Source organism: Psittacula echo (genome assembly GCF_963264785.1).
Source record: "Psittacula echo genome assembly, chromosome: 30".
Taxonomy (NCBI): domain Eukaryota; kingdom Metazoa; phylum Chordata; class Aves; order Psittaciformes; family Psittacidae; genus Psittacula; species Psittacula echo.
The window spans coordinates 90,340-113,441 of NC_137765.1; the positions used below are offsets into that span (position 1 = coordinate 90,340).

At 55.7% G+C, this 23,102-nt stretch overlaps 2 protein-coding genes across 2 annotated transcripts in view; one reads left to right on the plus strand and one right to left on the minus strand.

Annotated features, from left to right (window-relative positions):
• Positions 1–8,829: 8,829 nt before the first annotated feature.
• Positions 8,830–15,623, plus strand: LOC308231075 (hepatic lectin-like; the record flags this gene model as incomplete). The annotated part of the gene is made up of 10 exons (XM_080636187.1): positions 8,830–8,905; positions 9,781–9,831; positions 11,922–12,041; positions 12,123–12,173; positions 12,268–12,390; positions 12,707–12,769; positions 13,526–13,615; positions 13,805–13,974; positions 15,060–15,169; positions 15,446–15,623. 10 exons carry the CDS (start codon positions 8,830–8,832, stop codon positions 15,579–15,581), a joined length of 990 nt encoding a protein of 329 aa, XP_080492313.1. The 3' UTR covers positions 15,582–15,623.
• Positions 15,624–17,286: 1,663 nt separating this feature from the next.
• The window catches only part of VAV1 (vav guanine nucleotide exchange factor 1), a gene marked incomplete at its 5' end in the record, with an annotated part of 34,250 nt that continues 28,434 nt past the window's right edge, over positions 17,287–23,102 (minus strand). Inside the window, 2 exons of the mRNA XM_080636150.1 lie at positions 17,287–17,390; positions 21,200–21,348. Coding sequence (XP_080492276.1) covers positions 17,337–17,390; positions 21,200–21,348 — 203 coding nt within the window. The 3' untranslated portion in view covers positions 17,287–17,336. The remainder of the gene's footprint in view (positions 17,391–21,199; positions 21,349–23,102) is intronic.

Sequence of the window (23,102 nt, forward strand, 5' to 3'; positions counted from 1 at the left end):
AAGCGTGGAATACCCTAAAAATTCCCTAAAATTCCCTGATTTTCCCTAAAAAGTTGTTCTTTGACGCCCACTTTTCCCATCCTGCGTTGGCCCCCATTGAAAGAGCGGAAAACCGGGAATTCAGCCCGAAATTCCCTCGTTTTGGGAAGGGATGGGTGGGATGAGAGGGTGATCCGTAGGCTTCCCTATGGATCCACAACCCGTTTTGGTGGTCGGCCATGGAAAAAACGCCTCTCTGCGGAGGGAATCCCGGTTTGGGATGGCAGGAATGGGATGGGAAAGAGTAGGTTTGGGAATGCTGGGAAAAGGGATTCCAGAGGGGTGAGATATTCCCTAAGAACATTCCCAAACCCAGAGGAGGACGAATTCCCATTGGACGGCCATGGAATGGCCAATCCGAGGTGGGCAAAGGGGGATGCTGTTCCCTGCCCGAATCCGGGTGGGAATGGGATGAGGAGAAGCCAAGGGAAGCTGGGGGGGGGGGGGTTGTTCATGGCGTGAAATCCCATTGGATTTGCAGCCGGGAGATCAGGAGCCGGTGGGCGCCGCTCCGTGAGGATTCCCAAGCGGGAATGGGATGGGGAAGAGGCTTTGCCGGGAACACTTGGATTGGGAGGGATCATGGAAGGCGCAAAGGGGGGGGGAATGGCTCTGGGAAATTGGCCAAGGGGAGAGCAGGGATTGGGGATCCCAAAGGGAATTCCTGGAAGCGGGAATTCCGCCCCCCCCCCTCCATCCAGCAGTGGTTATTGGAGGCTCTTCCCATCATTCCCAAACCAGCAAATCCCCCCCCCCCTTTTTTTTTTTGCCAGGAACCCCCCGTTTTTCACATGGAAAAGGAGCCGGAAGAGGGAAAACCCCGTGGATGGAGCCAGCGGCATTCCAGAGGGTGGGAAAAGCAGGCGAACGGCTTGGAAATGAGGGGAAACAGGAGGAATTCTGCTCCGAGCGGGCCAGAGGGGGGGGATCGGAGGCTCAAATCCCACCCTTTCCATCCCAAAATGTGGATTTTCAGGGGGAAACATCCCCAAACCGTGCCCAGGAAGGGATTTTTTGCCCGAAATCGGCTGAAATGAGCCCAAAATCCGGGGGGGTTTCCTGCTTCCATCCATGCCGTGGGTATCCAAGCAGCAGGAAAAGGGGAAAAGCATCCCAAAAGGAGCAGGGATTTGAGGGGGGGGGGACGGACGGGACGGGACCGGGATTCGCTGCCAAATCCCAACAGAGCCCCAAAATCCCGGGATTTCAACCCGAAAGGAGGCAGCGGGAAGCACACAAAGGCAGCGCTCCGGGGCTGTGCCTGGATGGTACCACCATGGGGGGGGGGGTACCCAAACCTTCGCCCCATAGATGTGGGGCAGGGGGTGCTTTGCTTGGGTTGTGCCCCCCCCAAACCCTCCCCCCCCCCACCCCCCTTTTTGGTGCTTTTTAACCAAACCCTCATGATTTAAAGGGAAAAAGCAGCCAGGAAAGGGGGGGGGGGGAAGAGAAGAGGGGCCCCCCCCAATGTTCCCCTCTATGGGCCCCCCCCCATAGAGCCCCACAATGGAAGCACCCCCCTCAGCCCTAAAGGGGGGGTCGGCCCTATTTAATCTATGGCCATGGGGGGGGACGACACCCCCAAGCTGCCCCATAGACGGGGGGGGGGGGTTATCCCAATGCCCCTCCACAATGGGGTACCCCCAATATCCCCCCCACCCTATAGATGGGGGGGGTATTTACCCTATAGACCCCTCCCTCCATTCATAGCATGGGACCCTCCCTATAGCCATAAGGGGGGGTCACCCCACATCGCCCCCCCCCCCATAGGGTATAATGGAAGGAGCCCCCCCCCCAGCCCCTCCTACCTGGGATGCGTTGCCATGGCAACCGCCCGCTGCATCCGAGGGCGCGGGGCGGGGGGGGGACCCGAGCGGGAGCCGAACGGGAGCCGAGCGGGAGCCGAACGGGAGCCGAGCGGGAGCCGAGCGGGAGCCGAGCGGGAGCCGAACGGGAGCCGAACGGGAGCCGAGCGGAAGCCGAGCGGGAGCCGAGCGGGAGCCGAGCGGGAGCCGAACGGGAACCGAGCGGGAACCGAGCGGGAGCCGAACGGGAGCCGAGCGGGAGCCGAACGGGAACCGAGCGGAAGCCGAGCGGGAGCCGAACGGGAGCCGAGCGGGAGCCGAACGGGAGCCGAACGGGAACCGAGCGGGAGCCGAGCGGGAGCCGAACGGGAGCCGAGCGGGAGCCGAGCGGGAGCCGAGCGGGAGCCGAACGGGAGCCGAGCGGGAACCGAACGGGAGCCGAGCGGGAACCGAACGGGAACCGAGCGGGAGCCGAACGGGCCCGGCCGCAGCCGTCGGGGGGGGGGCACCGCCGCCACCGCCCTCATTGGGTGGTGATTGATGGGCGAGCCCCGCCCCTCATCCAATCAGAGCGCAGCTTTCGCCCTTCAGCCCCTTGCGCTCCACCAATCGCTGCTGCCCGCGCCCGCTGCTGGGCTGGCTGAGCCAATGAGATGCAAGGAGGGGTGGGAGCAGCCAATGGGAGGCGAGGGTGGTGGGGATGGATGGGGAGGGCAGCCAATGGGATGTCAGAGCTGGGGCTGGGGTGGCGGGGAAGGAAGCAAGCCCCGCCTCCCCGGCTGGGTTTGATTGATGGGAGAAGCGACCAATCGCAGGCGGAGGAGAGGGTGAGGCAGCCAATAGGAGCGGCGTTCGTCGATGCGTAGGGTCCCGCCTTCCCGGGCGGGATTCGCCGCTCTGATTGGCTAAGGCGGATGATTGGCAGGCGCATCCACCAATGGGGTGTCGAGTAGCTGTGAGGGTACTCTTATTGCCACCAAGGGGGGGGGTGTACCTGGGATGGGGTCCCTGATCCATAGGGATATCCATAGGGATAAGGCGCCCTGGTGCCCCATAGGCTGGGATATGGGGCCATGGTGCCCTATAGGGTGGGATAGTGGGGTGATGGGGAGCCTGTCCCTCATTGCCATAGGGATCCAGGTGTTGGGGCGCCCAATTCCCTAGGGATGGGGTTCACAGGGAGCCCAGCCCCATAGAAACGGGTGCCTTGTTCCTTATGGATTCAGGTCTTGGAATAGGGGGAATGGGGGGGGGGGGGGGGGATGCAGGGACCCTGGAGCCCCCATCCCGCAGGGAGAAGGGTTTTGGGGGGCCATGGGGGTGTCTCCAAGGAGAGGAGCGTGTCCATAGGGATATGGGGATGCGAGATCCCTATGGATGGGAATGGGGGTGCATTTTGGAGCCCTTTATCCACTTCAGTCCCGGTTTTGCGCTGTTTCAGCTTAAAAAGCACCATTTCCACCCCCCCCCCCCCCCCCCCCATCAGCACCAGGGCAACCAGAACCCAAAATCGCCGGATTTTGACCCAAAAAGGCAGCAGAAGGCACGAGCTGAGCCTTGACTTCCCCTAAATCCGGGATCCGAAAGGGGAAATGGGAGCGAAGGAGGAAGCAGGGCGGGAACGTTGGGCTTCCGCCGCGGGAATGGGCTGAAACGGGCCGATTTTGGGTGCTTTTTGGGTCGGGATTTGGGTTTTCCATAGGGATCCGATGCGTGGCACAAACCCATTCCCAAGGACGGCGGCGGCGGCGGCGGGTTGTGACGGCACCGAGCGATGGAGGGATGGGGATGGATGCGGAGGGACCGGGCGAGGTGGGATCCTCATGGGGATCAATAGGAACCAAGGGCAAGGTCCGTGTGCATGGGTTGGGGTGATCCCAAGGGAGACGCGGCCCGGATGGACGCGGGGTGATGGGATCCATGGGAAGTTCAGCTTGGGGATAGGGAAGAGGTGGGACACGGGGATGGGGTGAGCGGAGAAGGTTGGGATGAAGCATCCCGGGTTGGATGGGGCTTGGAGCCACCTGCTCCAATGGGAAGTGTCCGCTCGAGGCTGGAGCTGGAGGACCTCAGGCTCCTTCCCAACCCCGGATTCCATGGAGCAGAGCCTGGTCCGAAGGCAAGAAATGACCCCCAAAAAGCTAAAAACGCCCCCCAGAAAAGAGCTGCGTTTCGGAGGGCATCGTTTTGGGGATGAAACCCCCCAAGAAAACCACCTCTTTGGGGCAGTTTCCACCTTGGTTTTGGGGTGAAAAAGTGCGTTTTTGGGTCCAGGATGAAGAGGGAAGGGGCGGCGCCATCCGGAGCCCCAAAGGTCCTGAGTGAGCAGATTTGGTCCCGTTCCTGTGCTCTTAAAGGTCAGGGTTGTGCAAGGCGCTTCCTTCCCTTCCTTGGGATGCGCTGGCTCCTCCTCCCCATAGGCGCCCCATAGACGGGGCCGGGATCCAAAGGGAACGGCTCCGAGATGCAGCCGGGAGAAGGGGTGGAGGAGATGGAGCTGCGGGAGCGGGAGCAGGAAGCTCCTAAAGGAGGTACCGGGAAGAGGGAATGGATTTGGGCTTCCTGAGGTAGGGAAGAGGAGGCTTTGGGCTCCCTAAGGAGGAGGTGATGGAGGGGGATGGACACCATTGGGTCTTGGGGTAAGGAGAGGGCGACGGAGCCCCTGGAGGGGTGGGTTTGGGGTGATTCCTTCGGAGAGCATCCGTTGGGGAATGCTCTTTGGGATCGCCTCATCCCGGGAATATCCGTCCTTTCCAGCCTTGCTCCCGGATAGAGCCATTGCTTTGCTCTCCCTGCTCCTGGCCCTCTCCTTCGTGCTCCTCATGGCTCTGTCCATCGTGAGCCTGCGGAGAGGTGAGGCCGAGCCCCGGTCTGGGTCCAATGGAGCAAAACCGCGGCCGTGGAGCTCTCCAAGCGGGATCCCTCTCTCCCATAGGATCCATGGCCTGGGAAGCACTGGAAGAGGCTCGGATGCGGGACGAGAGCGGCCACACAACAGCGTGGCTCAACCTCTCGCAGGTCCAGCACGCCCTGGGTACGGGAGCGCTTCCCGAAGGATCCGCACCCTCCGCGGCCGCACGGACGCGGCGCTTCCCGGCGGGAATGAAGCGCTCCCATGGCGAGCATCCCTCTCTTGTGTCCATTGCAGACAAGCAGCTCTCCAAGGAGGTCAAGGCCGTGCGCATCCAACTCCTCAATGGTATTCCAAGGAAAAGGCAATGGCGGGGGGGGGGGGGGGGGGATTCCTTTGGGATCCCAAAAGCTGGGAGCAAGGAGCATCCAAATGGGATCAAACGGGGTTTCCCCTCTTCCCAGTGTCCCAGGAGGTGGAGAAGGTGCAGGGGAGGATGGAGCAGTGTGAAGTGGGATGCAGGAAGGAGCTCTTGGGTCGCCTCCAAGACCTGGGTGAGAGCTGGGTTTTGATGGAAAACCCTTAAATTTAGCCCTTTCCCCCCCCCATTTTCCAACCCTCTGGAATATGGGGGGAAGGTGCTGGGAATGCAGGGAGCCAACCTGAGTTTGGGGTGATGGGAAGCGGGATACGGCAGGGAGAAACGGAGCCAAACCCCCATGGAACCAAAGGGGTTTTGAGGGCCGGGCATGAAGAACTGGTGGGAATGGGGATGGGAAAAGGGGGTGACAAGGGAGGATTTGGGTTTTTCCAGCTCCCGCGTTCCCTTTGATCCCTTGCACCCATTCCAGAGGCCAGGAATGCGCTGGAGCCGGTGCTGCAGCAGCTGGAGGGGGTGAAGCGGGAGCTCTCCGTGGTGCTGGAGGCGACGCGCGGCCTCTCCGGTGAGGAGCGAGCCCTCCCCGTTATTCCCGATGGGTTTTCCCGTCGCTGCCATGCTTCCATCGCGCTTCCCGCAGGAATCCTGTGCCCCACGTGCCCCCCCGGGTGGCTGCAGTTCGCCAGGACCTGCTACTTCTTCTCCGGCACCACCAAATCCTGGTTGGAAGCCAAGGAATTCTGTGGGAGCCTCAACGGGCACTTGGCCACCGTCAGCTCCGAGCAGGAGAACGTGAGTGGAGAGGGCAGGGATCCCTTGGGAAGGGCACGAATCCATTGGGAAGGGCAGGAATCCATTGGGAAGGGCACGAACCCCTTGGGAAGGGCAGGAATCCATTGGGAAGGGCAGGGATCCTTTGGGAAGGGCAGGAATCCATTGGGAAGGGCAGGAATCCCTTGGGAAGGGCAGGAATCCATTGGGAAGGGCAGGGATCCTTTGGGAAGGGCAGAAATTCCTTGGGAAGGGCAGGGATCCTTTGGGAAGGGCAGAAATTCCTTGGGAAGGGTAGGAATCCATTGGGAAGGGCAAGAATCCCTTGGAAAAGGCAGAATTCTCTTGGAAAGAGCTGGAATACCTTGGGAAGGACAGGAATCCATTAGGAAGGGCAGGAATCCCTTGGGAAGGGCAGGAATCCATTGGAAAGGGCAAGAATCCATTGCAAAGGACAGAAACCCCTTGGAAAGAGCAGGAATATCTTGGGAAGGACAGAAATCCCTCGGAAAAGGCAGAAAACCTTTGGAAAGGGCAGGAATGCCTTGGAAATCCCTTTTCCCGCCCCGTCGGCAGAAATTCCTGGCAAATCACATCATGGAGAACCGGATCTTCTGGCTGGGGCTGACGGATTCCTCCCGGGAAGGCCATTGGCAATGGGAGGACGGGAGCTCCCTCTCCATCTCGTACGGTTTGAGCCCCATCTTTTGGGGGCAATCCCCCCCCCAAAAGCAGCTTTTATCCCTTTTTTGCCCTTTTTGGACCCAAATCCAGGCTCTTCCTGCTCCGTCCGCTCTGTTTCCGGCTCTTCCGGAGCACAGGAATGAACTTTGGGCAGTGGAAGAGGCCAAAAGGGGGCATAGAAGGAGCCATTTGGTTCCCTCATCCAAGGGGTTCTTCCGCATGGATCTCCTCGTTCTGAGGATGCTGGGAGCATCCGCGCTCTTTTCCCACCTTAAACAGCCGGAAAATGGGAAAAGCATGGGAATTGCATCCCAAAAAAGCACCAAAATGGGGTTTAAAGGAGGGGGGAGAAGGTTCTTTTTTGGGGGGTGCTTCCCTTGCGCTTCCATCCCCAATCCCACCCCCAAAGATGCTCCCAAATGGCGAGTTTTCCACCCAAACTGATGTGCCCCCCCCCCCCCTTTCCCACCTCATTCCCAGCTTCTGGAATAGCGGTGAGCCCAACAACGTGGGGGAGCACGGAGAAGATTGTGCCACCATCTTCTCCAATGGGCGCTGGAATGACGTGTCCTGCTCCAACAGGGAAGCTTGGATCTGCGAGCGCTCCTGTTAGGGCCTCCCCATCCCAATGGATCCAAAGGGGGGGGAACCAGGAAAACCATGGTTCCGGGGGGCAAAGGTGTCCCAAAATGGGTTCCTGCTTCCCGAAAGTCCCTTGTTTTTTGGGGAAAATGAGGGATTTGGTGTGGAATCACGGGAAGGAACAGGAATAAATAAAGAGTTTTGATGGCTTGGAGGCAAATTTGGGTCCGTGTGGTGGGGAGGGTGGAATTCCCACTCTTATTCCCAAGGTGGAAGGGAAACCCCATTCCCAAAAGGGGGAGAGGCACGGATGAGGCAGGAGCGTGTTTTGGATGCGGACGCAAATCCCACTCTTTTGGCCCCAAATCCCACCCTTTTCGCCCCAAATCTCACTCTTTTGGCCCCAAATCCCACTCTTCCATCCAAATCCCACCTTGTTGACTCCAAATCCCACTCTTTCATCCCTAAATCCCAATCTTTTATCCCAAATCCCAATCTTTTATCCCAAATCCCAATCTTTTGGCCCCAAATCCCACCCCGTTGACCCCACTCCCCACCCTGTTGTTCCCAAATCCCACTCTATTATCCAAATCCCACTTTTTGGGCCCAAATCCCACCCTTCTATCCCCAAATCCCCCCTTTTTGCCATCAAATCCCACGCTCTTGCCCCCAAATCCCCCTCTTTTATCCCAAAATCCCCATTTTTGCCCCCAAATCCCCCTCTTTTACTCTCAAATCCCACTCTTTCATCCAAAATCCCACTCTTTTGTCCCCAAAACCCCCTCTTCCATCCAAATCCCAATTTTTGCCCCCAAATTCCACTCTTTCATCCCCAAATCCCACTCTTTCATCCAAATCCCAAGTTTCGCCCCCAAATCCCCCTCTTTTAACCCCAAATCCCAAGTTTTGCCCCAAATCCCCCTCTTCGCACCCCAAAATCCCATTTTTTTCCCCAAATCCCCCTCTTTTTACCCCAAATCCCAAGTTTCGCCCCAAATCCCCTTCTTTTAACCCCAAAATCCCAATTTTTTCCCCAAATCCCCCTCTTTTAACCCCAAATCCCCCTCTTTTAACCCCAAAATCCCAAGATTTACCCCAAATCCCCCTCTTTTAACCCCAAAATCCCAAGTTTTGCCCCAAATCCCCCTCTTTTAACCCCAAATCCCAAGTTTCGCCCCCAAATCCCCCTCTTTTAACCCCAAAATCCCAAGTTTTGCCACAAACCCCCCTCTTTTAACCCCAAATCCCAAGTTTTGCCCCAAATCCCCCTCTTTTAACCCCAAAATCCCAAGTTTTGCCCCAAATCCCCCTCTTTTAACCCCAAATCCCAAGTTTCGCCCCCAAATCCCCCTCTTTTAACCCCAAATCCCAATTTTCACCCCAAATCCCACTCTTTTAACCCCAAATCCCAAATTTTGCCCCAAATCCCCCTCTTTTAACCCCAAATCCTCCTCTTTTAACCCCAAAATCCCAATTTTTGCCCCAAATCCCCCTCTTTTAACCCCAAATCCCAAGTTTCGCCCCCAAATCCCCCTCTTTTCCCCCCAATCCCCAACCCCTTCTCCCCACCTCAGCCTCGCAGGACCCCGCTCCCCCCCCCTTCCCCCCCTTCCCCCCCCCCTTCCCGTGCCTCAGAAGGGAACCGAAACCGGGGCCCAACGGCAGCGGGGGGGGGGCGGTGCTTTGGGGGGGGGGGGGGAGCGGCGCCTCCCGCACCCATGGCTCAGCACCAGACCTACGGGAACTGGCTCGGGCCCCCCCCAGCGCCCCCCACGGGCCTGGTGCGGGCAGCAGGTAAAGGAGGGGGGGGACCCACACGAGGACCCCTTTCCAGGCCCCTCCTGGGTCCTTTCCGTGCCTTTCCCGTGTGTTTTCCGTGTGTTTTATGGGTCTTTTCCGTGTCCTTTCCGTGTCTTGTCTGTGTCGTTTCCGTGTCGTTTATGTGTGTTTTATGTGTGTTTTCCGTGTCCTCTCCGTGTGTTTTATGTGTCTTTTCCGTGTCCTTTCCATGTGTTTTATGTGTCTTTTCCATGTCTTTTCCGTGTCCTTTCCATGTGTTTTATGTGTCTTTTCCATGTCTTTTCCGTATTCTTTCCATGCCCTTTCAATGTCTTTTCCGTGTTCAGTACATGTCCCTTCCGTGTCATTTCTGTGTCCTTTCCGTGCCTTTTCCATGTCATTTCCGTGTCATTTCTGTGAACTTTCCATGCTGTTTCCGTGTTGTTTCCTTGTCCTTTCCATGTCTTTTACATGTCATTTCCATACCATTTCCATGTCCTTCCCATGTCACTTCCATGTCCTCTCCATGTCCTCTCCATGTCATTTCCATGTCATTTCCATGTTCTTAGCATGTTTTCGGGCCTTGCTGGTGTCTGGGGGTACCCAAAGATGCTGCCGATGAACACGGAGCCGGGTGAAGCACATTTGGGGTGCTCAGGAGGTCTTCAAGGACCCCAAACCCTCCATGTTCACCCCCAATTTGAGGTGCAGGAGCCCTTTGGGTGCTGCTTTGCCCTCCAGGACCCCAAACCCTCCATCTTTAGCCCCAATTTGAGCTGCAAACCTCACATGGGGCCTTCCAGCACCAGCCCCAGGCTTGGCAGAAGCCCTAGGGCTGGATCCGAGGCTTCTCCCATCCCCTCAAGGCCTTTTCCCTCTGCTTTGGGCAGGAATTTACTGCGGGGCCGGGAAGATGACGCCCGCGGGGGACTTGAGGCCGGGTGAGCTCTGACGTTGTCCCCTTCGCGGGGGGGGGGGGGTTCAGTGGAAAGCAGAAGTCCCTCCGGTGCCTCCCCAAGGCCAAACCCGGCTTCGCTTTCAGCTTGGTTGGTCAAACGTGTCTCCTGTGCGCAGGGCGTTGGGTCCTGCTCTCACGTGGCACCAAGGAAGCCCCCAAAAGGCCTGGAGGGCCAAAGAGGGGTGGTCCTCAGGGGTTGGTGGTGGGTCTGTCGTTGGGTCCTTCATTGTGCACCATTGAGTCCATCATTGTCTATCATTGGGTTCATCATTGTCCGTTGTTGGGTTCATGGCTGGGTCCATCGTTGGGTCCATTGTTGTCCATCATTGGGTCCGTCATTGTCTATCATTGGGTTCATCATTGTCCATTGTTGGGTTCATCACTAGGTCCATCATTGTCCATCACTGGGTTCATCATTGTCCATCATTGGATCCGTCATTGTCTATCATTGGGTTCATCATTGTCCGTTGTTGGGTCCATCACTAGGTCCATCATTGTCCATCACTGGGTTCATCATTGTCCATCATTGGGTCCGTCATTGTCTATCATTGGGTTCATCATTGTCCGTTGTTGGGTCCATCACTAGGTCCATCATTGTCCATCACTGGGTTCATCATTGTCCATCACTGGGTCCGTCATTGTCTATCATTGGGTTCCTCATTGTCCGTTGTTGGGTTCATCGCTGGGTCCATCGTTGGGTCCATCATTGTCTATCATTGGGTTCCTCATTGTCCGTTGTTGGGTTCATGGCTGGGTCCATCATTGGGTTCATCATTGTCCATCATTGGGTCCGTCATTGTCTATCATTGGGTTCATCATTGTCCGTTGTTGGGTTCATCGCTGGGTCCATAATTGTCCATCATTGGGTCCATCGTTGTCCATCATTGGATCCATGATTGCCTATCATTGGGTTCCTCATTGTCCATTGTTGGGTTCATCGCTAGTTCAACATTGTCCATCGCTGGATTCATTGCTGGGTACATCATTGTCCATCGCTGGTTCCATCATCATCCACCATTGGGTCTATCGTTGGGTCAATCATTGGGTCCATCATTGTCCATTGTTGGGTTCAACATTGTCCATCGCTGGGTTCATCGCTGGGTCCATCATTGGGTCCATTGTTGGGTCCATTGTTGGGTCCATCATTGGGTCCATTGTTGGGTCCATCATTGCCCATTGTTGGGTCCATCATTGTCCATCACTGAGTCCTTCATTGTCCATCATTGGGTGCATCAATGGGTTCATCATTGGGTCCACCATTGTCCATTGTTGGGTCCATCGCTGGGTCCATCGTTGTCCATCGTTGGGTCCATTGTTGGCTCCATCATTGGGTCCATCAGTGGGTCCCTCACTGGGTCCATCGTTGGGTTCATCATTGGGTCCTTCACTGGGTCCATCATTGTCCATAGTTGTGTCCATCGTTGGGTCCATCATTGACCATCGTTGCTGGGGACATGGGCAATGGGATCAAGCACCCTCAACACAGTTGAGGTGGCACCGAGCTGGAAGGGAAGGATGGGATCCACAGGGACCTGGAGAGGTGGGAACCTCATGGAGATCAATAAGGCCAAGGGTGTAGTCCTGTGTGTCCAGCTCTGGGGCACCAGCATAAGAGGGATGCGAAGCTGCTGGAGCAGGTCCAGGAGAGGCCACCTATGGAGAGGGCTGGAGGGATGGGATGAGGAATAACAGCTTCCAATTGGAAAAGGGAAGAGTTGATGGGATACAGGGAGAAGTTCTTCCCTGTGAGGGTGGCGGGACACTGGGATGGGTTGAATGGAGAAGGTTTGGACCAAGCACCCCTGTTCAAAGCCAGGTTGGAGCAACCTGCTCTAGTGGAAGGTGTCCCTGCCCATGGAACTGGATGGGCTTTAAGACCCTTCCCATCCCAGTTCCATGATTCTGGAACGCTCTAAATCCATCTATACGTAGGGAAAAGGAAATGAAGACCCCTCTGGAGGTGCTGCAGATCAACCTGATGGGAAAGGGGATTTGCTTCCCATAGAATCCAACTGTTCCTTCACACCCAGAATTCCCTCCAATCCTGACTTTTCCCCATATTCCCTCACTCAGCATCCCCGGACAGCTTCGAGGATGACTACGATGATGTATCCCTATCGGAATCGGATCGTGGCCACAAGCCACCGGTGGCCGATGAAGATCTGCAGAGCCAGAGGAGCAAAGGAGGCACCGGTAGCACCCACCTCCAGCACCTCCGTGGGGCAGGATTGAGCCCGTCCCCATCCCTGCTGACTCTTTCCTTCCTCCCATCAGGGGTCTACATCCTTGCGGGCAAGCCAGCGTCTCCGCATCCTTCCCAAAAGGGTGAGTTGCTCTTATCCGATGCCATTATCCCATTCCGGATGCATCAGCCCGATCCAGACCCGGAAAACTGGGATTCCAACCTGATTCCTTCCAGGAGCAGAGCCCAAGGGTGGAAGGGGACGGAGCAGCAGGGACACATCCGTGGCCATCCTCTATGTCCTGGTGGTGCTGAGCTTCGTCGCTTGGGGGCTGCTCTTCGCGTTGGCTGTGGTGAAGCGTGAGTATCCCGGGATGGTCCCACCAGGATGGGACCTGGTTCAAACACCTCCGAACATCCCGTTTTCCCTGTTTTCCATATGGGAACGGTGCTGGAAGCTCATCCCTCATCTTGATTTGGGTTGAGTTCCACCTTGGGATGTGAATTAAAGGGTCCCTCCATCCTCCTCCTGCCTGCACCAAGAGCGTGCTACAGGGGGTAAATCCAGGGTAAATCCACCCTGGAATTCCCTGGAAAGCTGTAAATTGAGGGAAACGAGGCACCGCTCATTCCTTGGGGTGATCCAGGAGGGGTTTTCCTTTCATTCTCATTCCAGAGATGGAAATCACGGCCGAGCTGAAGCTCTTGAAGGCGAACTACTCAGAGAATGAAGCCAATGGTGGGTCCTCAGGAGATGCTGATACTTGCTTGGATCATGGGATCTTGGAATGGTTTGGGTTGGAATAGACCCTAAACATGATCTCATTCCAATGCCATGGACGGGGACACCTTCCATTAGACCAGGTTGCTCCAAGCCCGTTTTCCCTTGGGATTGCCCCAACCCATGTGCAGGATCTTGTTGAGCTCCATGAGGTTCCAACCTCTCCAGCCCCATCCTTGATCCCTCTGGATGCCATCCCGATCCCACCGCACACCTCGGTGTTGTGCTTCCAAGCAGCCCCTGGCTCTGCTCCGTCTCTCAGTGAAGCAGCATTGAGTTGATTCCCACTGGGAATGACATTGGAGCAATGGAGTAGATCAGACACCGACGGAGCTCATGCCCCGATCCTGAAGGAATTAGACCCAATGAGTGCGAACAGGAGCAAATTATCCCTTGGGATTTATCCTCATTGGGATCTGTTAAAGGCTATGGGAAGGGAAGGACATAAATCCCATGGAGAATTCCCCAGAAATCAGATCCAATCCCTGAATATCATGAATTCAGTGGTATTATGGGGGATATTGCACGAAAACATCACCCAAAGAGTCAAAACCCATCATGGAAGAGCTTTTCCATCCCTGCTTGCGTTTTCCACACAAAGCCTAAATCCCGGGGGGAAAAGCTTGGGATTGCAGTAAACCAAAGGGGGGATGAAGGAGGAAGCTGGGGGGGGACGAGGCTGGTGCTGGTCCCTCACCCAAAGGCGCATCCCAGTGCGGCAGGAGCTGTCGGAGACGCACCGGGAGCAGGCACGGATGCGGAGCAGGATGCACAACTACTACGAGGAGCTGCAGGACATCACGGGTAACTCCGCGTTCCCATCCCAACGGCGTCTCCAGTGGAGATCCAACCAAGACCCAAGAGGAACCTCTTTGGAACGGAGAATTTGGGTGGTTTAGACCCAATTTTGAGGCGTGACCTCAAGGGGGATGCTGGTGATGAGCACAAAGCCTGATTTTGGGGTGGACGTGGGGGTTTTCTTCCTTTTCCCAGCGTTGATCTGCAGATCCGTGCAGGACAGCAGGAAGTGCTGGGCTGGCTGGAGGATCTTCGAGCAGAGCTGCTATTCCTTCTCAACGAAGCCCATGAGCTGGTGGGACGCCAACAAGACGTGTGCTGAGCAAGGGGCTCATTTGGTCTTCATCAACTCGGCGATGGAGCAGGTCAGTGGGGGGATGACCCGTTCCATGGCTTAAATCCCCCTTTCCTTGGACAGCTCCCAACACGGGAACTCCAAACCCTGTTTTGGGCTCAAATTCATCAAGATTGGCCATCAAGCTTGGAGATGCTTGATGTTCCTTCGTGTTCCTTCATGTTACTTGATGTATCTTCATGCTACTTCATGTTCCTTCATGTTACTTGATGCAACTTGATGTTACTTGGTGTTCCTTCATGTTCCTTCATGTAACTTGATGTATCTTCATGTTCCTTCATGGTACTTGATGTATCTTCATGTTCCTTTATATAACTTGATGTAACTTGATGTATCTTCATGGTCTTTCATGTTCCTTCATGTTACTTGATGTTAGTTAATGCATCTTCATGTTCCTTCACGTTACTTGATGTTACTTGATGTATCATCATGCTACTTCATATTCCTTCATGTTCTTTCATGCAACTTCATGTAACTTGATGCATCTTCATGTTCTTTCATGTTTCTTCATGTTACTTGATGTTACTTAATGCATCTTCATGTTCCTTAATGTTACTTGATGTATCTTCATGTTCCTTCATGTTACTCGTCGTATCTTCATGGTGCTTCATGTTACTTGATGTTCCTTCATGTATTGCCGTGCTACTTCGTGCTCCTTCATGTTACCTGATGCAACTTGATGTTACCTGGTGTCCCTTCAAGTTCCTTGATGTATCTTCATGTTACTTCATGTTTCTTCATGTTCCTTGGTGTTACTTGATGTTCCTTCATGTTCCTTGATGTCACTTCATGGTCCTTCATGTTCCTGCGTGTTACTTGATGCTGCATGATGTTCCTTGAGGTTACTTGGGGTGGGTGAGAAGCCCCAATGGCCAAGTTGAGCCCAGCCACCTCCAAATTCCTGCTTTTAGGGAAAAAATGCTAAAAACGGAGCAAAAAGCTCAGCGCCTCCTTCCCAAATCCACCCAAATACTCATGATTTACCCCAAATCCTGGTGCTGACCTCATCTGGGTGACCCAACGCCCTGAAATGCTCCACAATCCATCGGAATTCTTGGGGATTTGGGGCTGTTTGAACCAATTCTGCTCTTCCAGAACTTCCTGAAGAACAACATCAACGCCAGCACCACGTATTGGTTGGGAGTGACGGATCAGCAGGAGGAAGGCATCTGGCTCTGGACCAACGGCGAGCGTCCGAGCATCAGGTAAGAATTCCCTCTGGGAATGACCCCCAAGTGGGAAAAGGGGAAACTGAGCCACAAAAACTTGGGGGGTTTGGTGGTTTTGTGGAAGACAAAGGCTTTCCATTGGGAAAGCGGTGTTTTGGGAGCATCTTCTTGCGGGTGGTTAACAAAAACGGAGCTTTTTGGTGGTGTTTTCCCTTATTTTGAGGGCAATTCCCTCTTCCGGAGGGAATTCCGCTGCCGTGGGGCTGCTTTTCCTTCCCTTGGGATCTTCTTCTCCCCTTTTCCTTGCTCCAGCTACTGGAACACATGGGAGGAGAACAAAGACAAAGACCAGAAGGACTGCGGCATCATCGGGCCCAATGGCATCTGGAATGCCGAGAGATGCTCCCATTCCAGGCGCTGGATTTGTGAGAAGTCCTGGAATTGCTGATTTTCCCCCATTCCCAGCCCATTTTCCTGGACAAAAGGTACATTCCGCACTGGAGCTGGATGGATTCGGTGCCTCGGGAGGCTCCACATTCCCACTTTTTGCCTGTTCCTGATGTTTGATCCCGAAAGGAAACCCAGCACAGCCCCATTGACCCCCGAGCTCCCAACCTGACCATAATCCATGGGGAAAAACGGGATTTTCAGCTAAAATGACTCGCAAATGGTTAAATCCCATTCCCCAGCCCCAAATCCATCCCGTTCCCGGCAGGGCTGCTTCCTCATTCCCGGAAAACACCATTTCAGTAAAATCCTGGGTTGTTTTCCCACTTTCCACGTACCTTTTCCCTTATTTATCCTTTATTGTTCCCAGCTCCCCAACCCCCCCAATTCCCACTTTTCCTCTAGTATCCAGCACATGATCCCCAAATAAACCTTAGGTTTTTTAATCCAAGGGATCCAGTGCATGCCATTCCATGGTTTTTGTGTCCCCCGGGATCTATGGAATTGCAGGAATTCTGTCCAAACCCTGCTGGGACGTTAATGCTTTCTTTTAAGCTAAAAAAATCCCTGTTTTGAGGCAATTCCATCAGGATGGGTTCATTCCTGGCAATGGAATTCCCTGCCCGGGTTGAACATTAACCCTGGAAACGAGGGAATTGGAGCAATTCCCTGGAAAATGGATCCAAGCGAGGCCCCGGGGCTGAAAATGGAACTGGTTTGAGGCCACTTTGGGCTGGTTTGAACTGGAAGAGGCGCTAAAAGTGGACATTTAACCAAAATAGGCTGTTTTAGCATGGAAATGGGGCTGCCCCCTGCTCAGCACTGGGGGGAACTGGAAGAGGATGGATCTGCCGGGAAGAGGCAGGAAATGGGTGGGATGTGCTGGAAAACCACTGGAAATGGGTCCTTTTGGGGTGCATCTGCCCACAGGAGGGCACAGAACCCCGTTTTGGGGCGCTCAAACCCCCTTTTGGGGGCTAAACCCCTCCTTTTTGGGCTCTCAAACCCCCATTTTTTGAGTCTCAACCCTCTATTTTGGGTCTCAAACTCCCCTTTTTGGGCCTCAATCTCTATTTTTGTGTCTAAGACCCCCCCTTTTGGGTCTCAAAGCCCCTATTTTTCGACTCAAACTCCCCTTTTTGGGTCTTAATCCCTATTTTGGGGTCTAAATCCCCCCCTTTTGGGTCTCAAATCCTCATTTTTGGGTCTCAAAGCCCTGTTTTTGGGTCTCAAAGCCCCATTTTTATTCTCAAATCCCCATTTTTGGGTCTCAAACACCCCTTTTTGGTTCTAAACCCCCAATTTTTTGGGTCTCAACATCCTATTTTGGGTCTCAACCCACAATCTGGATCTAAACCCCCCCATTTTGGGGTCTCAACCCCCCCTTTTTGGGTCTCAAGACCCCAATCCCCCCCATATTGTGCTGAGGCTGGGGCAGTTCATTGCATGGATGACCATCAATGGATGAGCCCCCACCTCCAGGTCGCTTCCTGGAGCCTTTCCCCCTTCCATGGCCTCATTCCCAAGCTTATTCCCAGCGGCTCCAACCGCTCCGGCCTTGACCCCGGTGCCTGCCCGGGCATTGGGTCCCTTCCAGGAAAGATCGATCCCAATCCCATGGCCTCATCCCGGCCTCTTCCCATGGGATCTGATCCCTGTTTATTGTCCCTCCGGGGCAGGAGGAGGCACAAGTTAACGTGGGGACAGTGGTGGGGCCATGGGAGGTGGGGTGGGATGGACGAGGATCCATCCATGGTCAGCAGTATTCCGAGTAATCCTCTTCCACGTAGTTGGCTGGGAACCATCCGACCTGGGAAAGAGGGAGATGTTGGGAGAAGGGCTGGGAGAAGGTGGGATGAGGTTGGGAAGAAGTGGGAAGAGGTGGAAGGATGCTGATGGAGGTGGGAGGATGAGGATGGAGATGGAGGATGCTGATGGAGGTGGGAGGATGAGGATGGAGGTGGGAGGATGCAGATGGAGATGGGAGGATGCAGATGGAGATGGGAGGATGCAGATGGAGGTGGAGGATGCAGATGGAGGTGGGAGGATGCTGATGGAGGTGGAGGATGAGGATGGAGGTGGGAGGATGCAGATGGAGATGGGAGGATGCAGATGGAGATGGGAGGATGCAGATGGAGGTGGAGGATGCAGATGGAGGTGGGAGGATGCAGATGGAGATGGGAGGATGCAGATGGAGATGGGAGGATGCAGATGGAGGTGGGAGGATGAGGATGGAGGTTGGAGGATGCAGATGGAGGTGGGAGGATGCAGATGGAGGTGGGAGGATGCAGATGGAGGTGGGAGGATGCAGATGGAGGTGGAGGATGCAGATGGAGGTGGAGGATGCAGATGGAGGTGGGAGGATGAGGATGGAGGTGGAGGATGCAGATGGAGGTGGAGGATGCAGATGGAGGTGGGAGGATGAGGATGGAGGTTGGAGGATGCAGATGGAGGTTGGAGGATGCAGATGGAGGTGGGAGGATGCAGATGGAGGTGGGAGGATGCGGATGGAGGTTGGAGGATGCAGATGGAGGTGAAGGATGCAGATGGAGGTTGGAGGATGGGGATGGAGATGGAGGATGCTGATGGAGGTGGGAGGATGCAGATGGAGATGGGAGGATGCAGATGGAGATGGGAGGATGCAGATGGAGGTTGGAGGATGCAGATGGAGGTGGAGGATGCAGATGGAGGTGGGAGGATGAGGATGGAGGTGAAGAATGCAGATGGAGGTGGGAGGATGCAGATGGAGGTGGGAGGATGAGGATGGAGGTTGGAGGATGGGGATGGAGGTGGAGGATGAAGATGGAGATGGGAGGATGAGGATGGAGGTTGGAGGATGCAGATGGAGGTGGGAAGATGCAGATGGAGGTGGGAAGATGCAGATGGAGGTGGGAGGATGCAGATGGAGGTTGGAGGATGCAGATGGAGGTTGGAGGATGCAGATGGAGGTGGGAAGATGCAGATGGAGGTTGGAGGATGCAGATGGAGGTTGGAGGATGCAGATGGAGGTTGGAGGATGCGGATGGAGGTTGGAGGATGCAGATGGAGGTGAAGGATGCAGATGGAGGTGAAGGATGCAGATGGAGGTGGAGGATGCAGATGGAGGTTGGAGGATGCGGATGGAGGTTGGAGGATGCAGATGGAGGTGAAGGATGCAGATGGAGGTGAAGGATGCAGATGGAGGTGGAGGATGCGGATGGAGGTTGGAGGATGCGGATGGAGGTTGGAGGATGCAGATGGAGGTTGGAGGATGCAGATGGAGGTGAAGGATGCAGATGGAGGTGAAGGATGCAGATGGAGGTGGAGGATGCAGATGGAGGTTGGAGGATGCAGATGGAGGTTGGAGGATGCGGATGGAGGTTGGAGGATGCAGATGGAGGTGGAGGATGCAGATGGAGGTGGAGGATGCAGATGGAGGTGGAGGATGCGGATGGAGGTTGGAGGATGCGGATGGAGGTGGAGGATGCGGATGGAGGTGGGAGGATGCGGATGGAGGTGGAAGGATGCAGATGGAGGTTGGAGGATGCGGATGGAGGTGAAGGATGCAGATGGAGGTGGAGGATGCAGATGGAGGTGGGAGGATGCAGATGGAGGTGGAGGATGCAGATGGAGGTGGGAGGATGCAGATGGAGGTGAAGGATGCAGATGGAGGTGGAGGATGCAGATGGAGGTTGGAGGATGCAGATGGAGGTTGGAGGATGCAGATGGAGGTGGAGGATGCAGATGGAGGTTGGAGGATGCAGATGGAGGTTGGAGGATGCAGATGGAGGTCAAGGATGCAGATGGAGGTGAAGGATGCAGATGGAGGTTGGAGGATGCAGATGGAGGTGGAGGATGCAGATGGAGGTGGAGGATGCAGATGGAGGTGGAGGATGCAGATGGAGGTGAAGGATGCAGATGGAGGTGAAGGATGCAGATGGAGGTGGAGGATGCAGATGGAGGTGGAGGATGCAGATGGAGGTGAAGGATGCAGATGGAGGTGGAGGATGCAGATGGAGGTTGGAGGATGCGGATGGAGGTTGGAGGATGCAGATGGAGGTGAAGGATGCAGATGGAGGTGGAGGATGCAGATGGAGGTTGGAGGATGCGGATGGAGGTGAAGGATGCAGATGGAGGTGGAGGATGCAGATGGAGGTGGAGGATGCAGATGGAGGTGGAGGATGCGGATGGAGGTGGGAGGATGCAGATGGAGGTGAAGGATGCAGATGGAGGTGGAGGATGCGGATGGAGGTTGGAGGATGCAGATGGAGGTGGAGGATGCAGATGGAGGTGAAGGATGCAGATGGAGGTGGAGGATGCAGATGGAGGTGAAGGATGCAGATGGAGGTGGAGGACGCGGATGGAGGTTGGAGGATGCGGATGGAGGTGAAGGATGCAGATGGAGGTGGAGGATGCAGATGGAGGTGGGAGGATGCAGATGGAGGTGAAGGATGCAGATGGAGGTGGAGGATGCAGATGGAGGTGGAGGATGCAGATGGAGGTTGGAGGATGCAGATGGAGGTGGAGGATGCAGATGGAGGTTGGAGGATGCGGATGGAGGTGAAGGATGCAGATGGAGGTTGGAGGATGCGGATGGAGGTGAAGGATGCAGATGGAGGTGAAGGATGCAGATGGAGGTGAAGGATGCAGATGGAGGTGGGAGGATGAGGATGGAGATGGGAGGATGGGAGGATGCAGATGGGAGGATGCAGATGGAGGTCAAGGATGCAGATGGAGGTGGGAGGATGCGGATGGAGGTGGGAGGATGCAGATGGAGGTGGGAGGATGCAGATGGAGGTGGGAGGATGCGGATGGAGGTGGGAGGATGCAGATGGAGGTTGGAGGATGCAGATGGAGGTTGGAGGATGCAGATGGAGGTGGGATGCGGATGGAGGTGGGAGGATGCGGATGGAGGTTGGAGGATGCAGATGGAGGTGAAGGATGCAGATGGAGGTGAAGGATGCAGATGGAGGTGAAGGATGCAGATGGAGGTGGGAGGATGAGGATGGAGATGGGAGGATGGGAGGATGCAGATGGGAGGATGCAGATGGAGGTCAAGGATGCAGATGGAGGTGAAGGATGCAGATGGAGGTGGGAGGATGAGGATGGAGATGGGAGGATGGGAGGATGCAGATGGGAGGATGCAGATGGAGGTCAAGGATGCAGATGGAGGTGGGAGGATGCGGATGGAGGTGGGAGGATGCAGATGGAGGTGGGAGGATGCAGATGGAGGTGGGAGGATGCGGATGGAGGTGGGAGGATGCAGATGGAGGTTGGAGGATGCAGATGGAGGTTGGAGGATGCAGATGGAGGTGGGAGGATGCGGATGGAGGTGGGAGGATGCAGATGGAGGTTGGAGGATGCAGATGGAGGTGGGATGCGGATGGAGGTGGGAGGATGCGGATGGAGGTTGGAGGATGCAGATGGAGGTGAAGGATGCAGATGGAGGTGGAGGATGCAGATGGAGGTGGGAGGATGAGGATGGAGATGGGAGGATGGGAGGATGCAGATGGGAGGATGCAGATGGAGGTCAAGGATGCAGATGGAGGTGGGAGGATGCAGATGGAGGTGGGAGGATGCAGATGGAGGTTCGAGGATGCCGATGGCTGCTGTGGGGCCTCAGTGGGGCTGGGGCCGTACCCGTCCATAGACCTCCCCTTTCCACCAGCCCGGGTGCCCCTTCTTGGTCAGCACCCGCACGATGTCCCCCTCCCGCAAGGTCAGCTCCGTCCGGTCCCGAGCGCTGAAGTCGTAGCGAGCCTTGGCTGAGCCAAAGCTGCGCACGGCCCCTGGAGATGGACACGGACATGGAGACATGGATATGGATACATGGATATGGAGACATGGACATGGATATGGATGAGTCCCCCCAGGTCATCTCCTCCATGTCCAAGTCCTCTCCATCTGGTCCATTCGTGCCCCCTTGGCTGTCCCATTGGCTTTCCCCCAACCCAGCCCTTGGTCACCTCCATTGATGTGTCCCCAGAACCCGATTGTCCCCCTGGCCTGGTCCCAACTTGTCCCTCTTGGCTGTTGGTCCCTACTGGACTCATCCCATCACTGATCCCTCAGCTCGGCTCTTGGCCATCACCAAAGACCCACAATGTCCATCCCATCATTGCTGCATGCACTCCACGTCCGTTCCCACCATCTCCACCTCCATCCAACCACTTCCATCCCACCTCTATCTCACTACCTCCATCCCACCTCCATCCCACCATTCCCGTCCCACCACCTCCATGCAACCTCCTCCATCAGACCTCCATCCAACCACCTCCATCCCCACCTCCATCCAACCACTTCCATCCCCTTCCATCCCATCACCTCCACCCCACCACCTCCATCCCACCACCTTCATCCCATCACCTCTATCCCATCAACTCCATCCCCATCCCCTCTATCCCACCAACTCCATCCCCATCACCTCTATACCACCAACACCATCCCCCTCACCTCCATCCTGCCTCCATCCACCTTCCATCCCACCCCCTCCATCCCACTTCCATTCAACCACCTCCATCCCACCTCCTCCATCCAACCACCTCCATCCCACCCTCTCCATCCAATCACCTCCATCCAACCAACTCTATCCCATTACCTCCATACAACCACCTCCATCCAACCACCTCCATCCCATCACCTCCATCCCATGTCCTCCATCCCCCCTCCATCTCCCCTCAATCCCATCCCCTCCATCCCATCACCTCCATCCAACCACCTCCATCCCATCACCTCCATCCAACCACCTCCATCCCATCACCTCCATCCCACCACCTCCATCCCATCACCTCCATCCCACCCTCTCCATCCCATCACCTCCATCCAACCAACTCTATCCCATTACCTCCATACAACCACCTCCATCCAACGACCTCCATCCCATCACCTCCATCCAACCACCTCCATCCAACCACCTCCATCCCATCACCTCCATCCAACCACCTCCATCCCATCACCTCCATCCCACCACCTCCATCCAATCACCTCCATCCAACCACCTCCATCCCATCACCTCCATCCAACCACCTCCATCCAATCACCTCCATCCCATCACCTCCATCCAACCACCTCCATCCCACCCCCTCCATCCAACCACCTCCATCCCATCACCTCCATCCCATCACCTCCATCCCTTCCCCTCCATCCCATCCCCTCCATCTACCCTCCATTCCCCCTCAATCCCATCCCCTCCATCCCATCACCTCCATCCAACCACCTCCATCCCATCACCTCCATCCAACCACCTCCATCCCATCACCTCCATCCAACCACCTCCATCCAACCACCTCCATCCCATCACCTCCATCCCACCACCTCCATCCCATCACCTCCATCCAACCACCTCCATCCCACCCCCTCCATCCAACCACCTCCATCCCATCACCTCCATCCAACCACCTCCATCCCATCACCTCCATCCAACCACCTCCATCCCATCACCTCCATCCAACCACCTCCATCCCATCACCTCCATCCAACCACCTCCATCCCATCACCTCCATCCAACCACCTCCATCCCATCACCTCCATCCAACCACCTCCA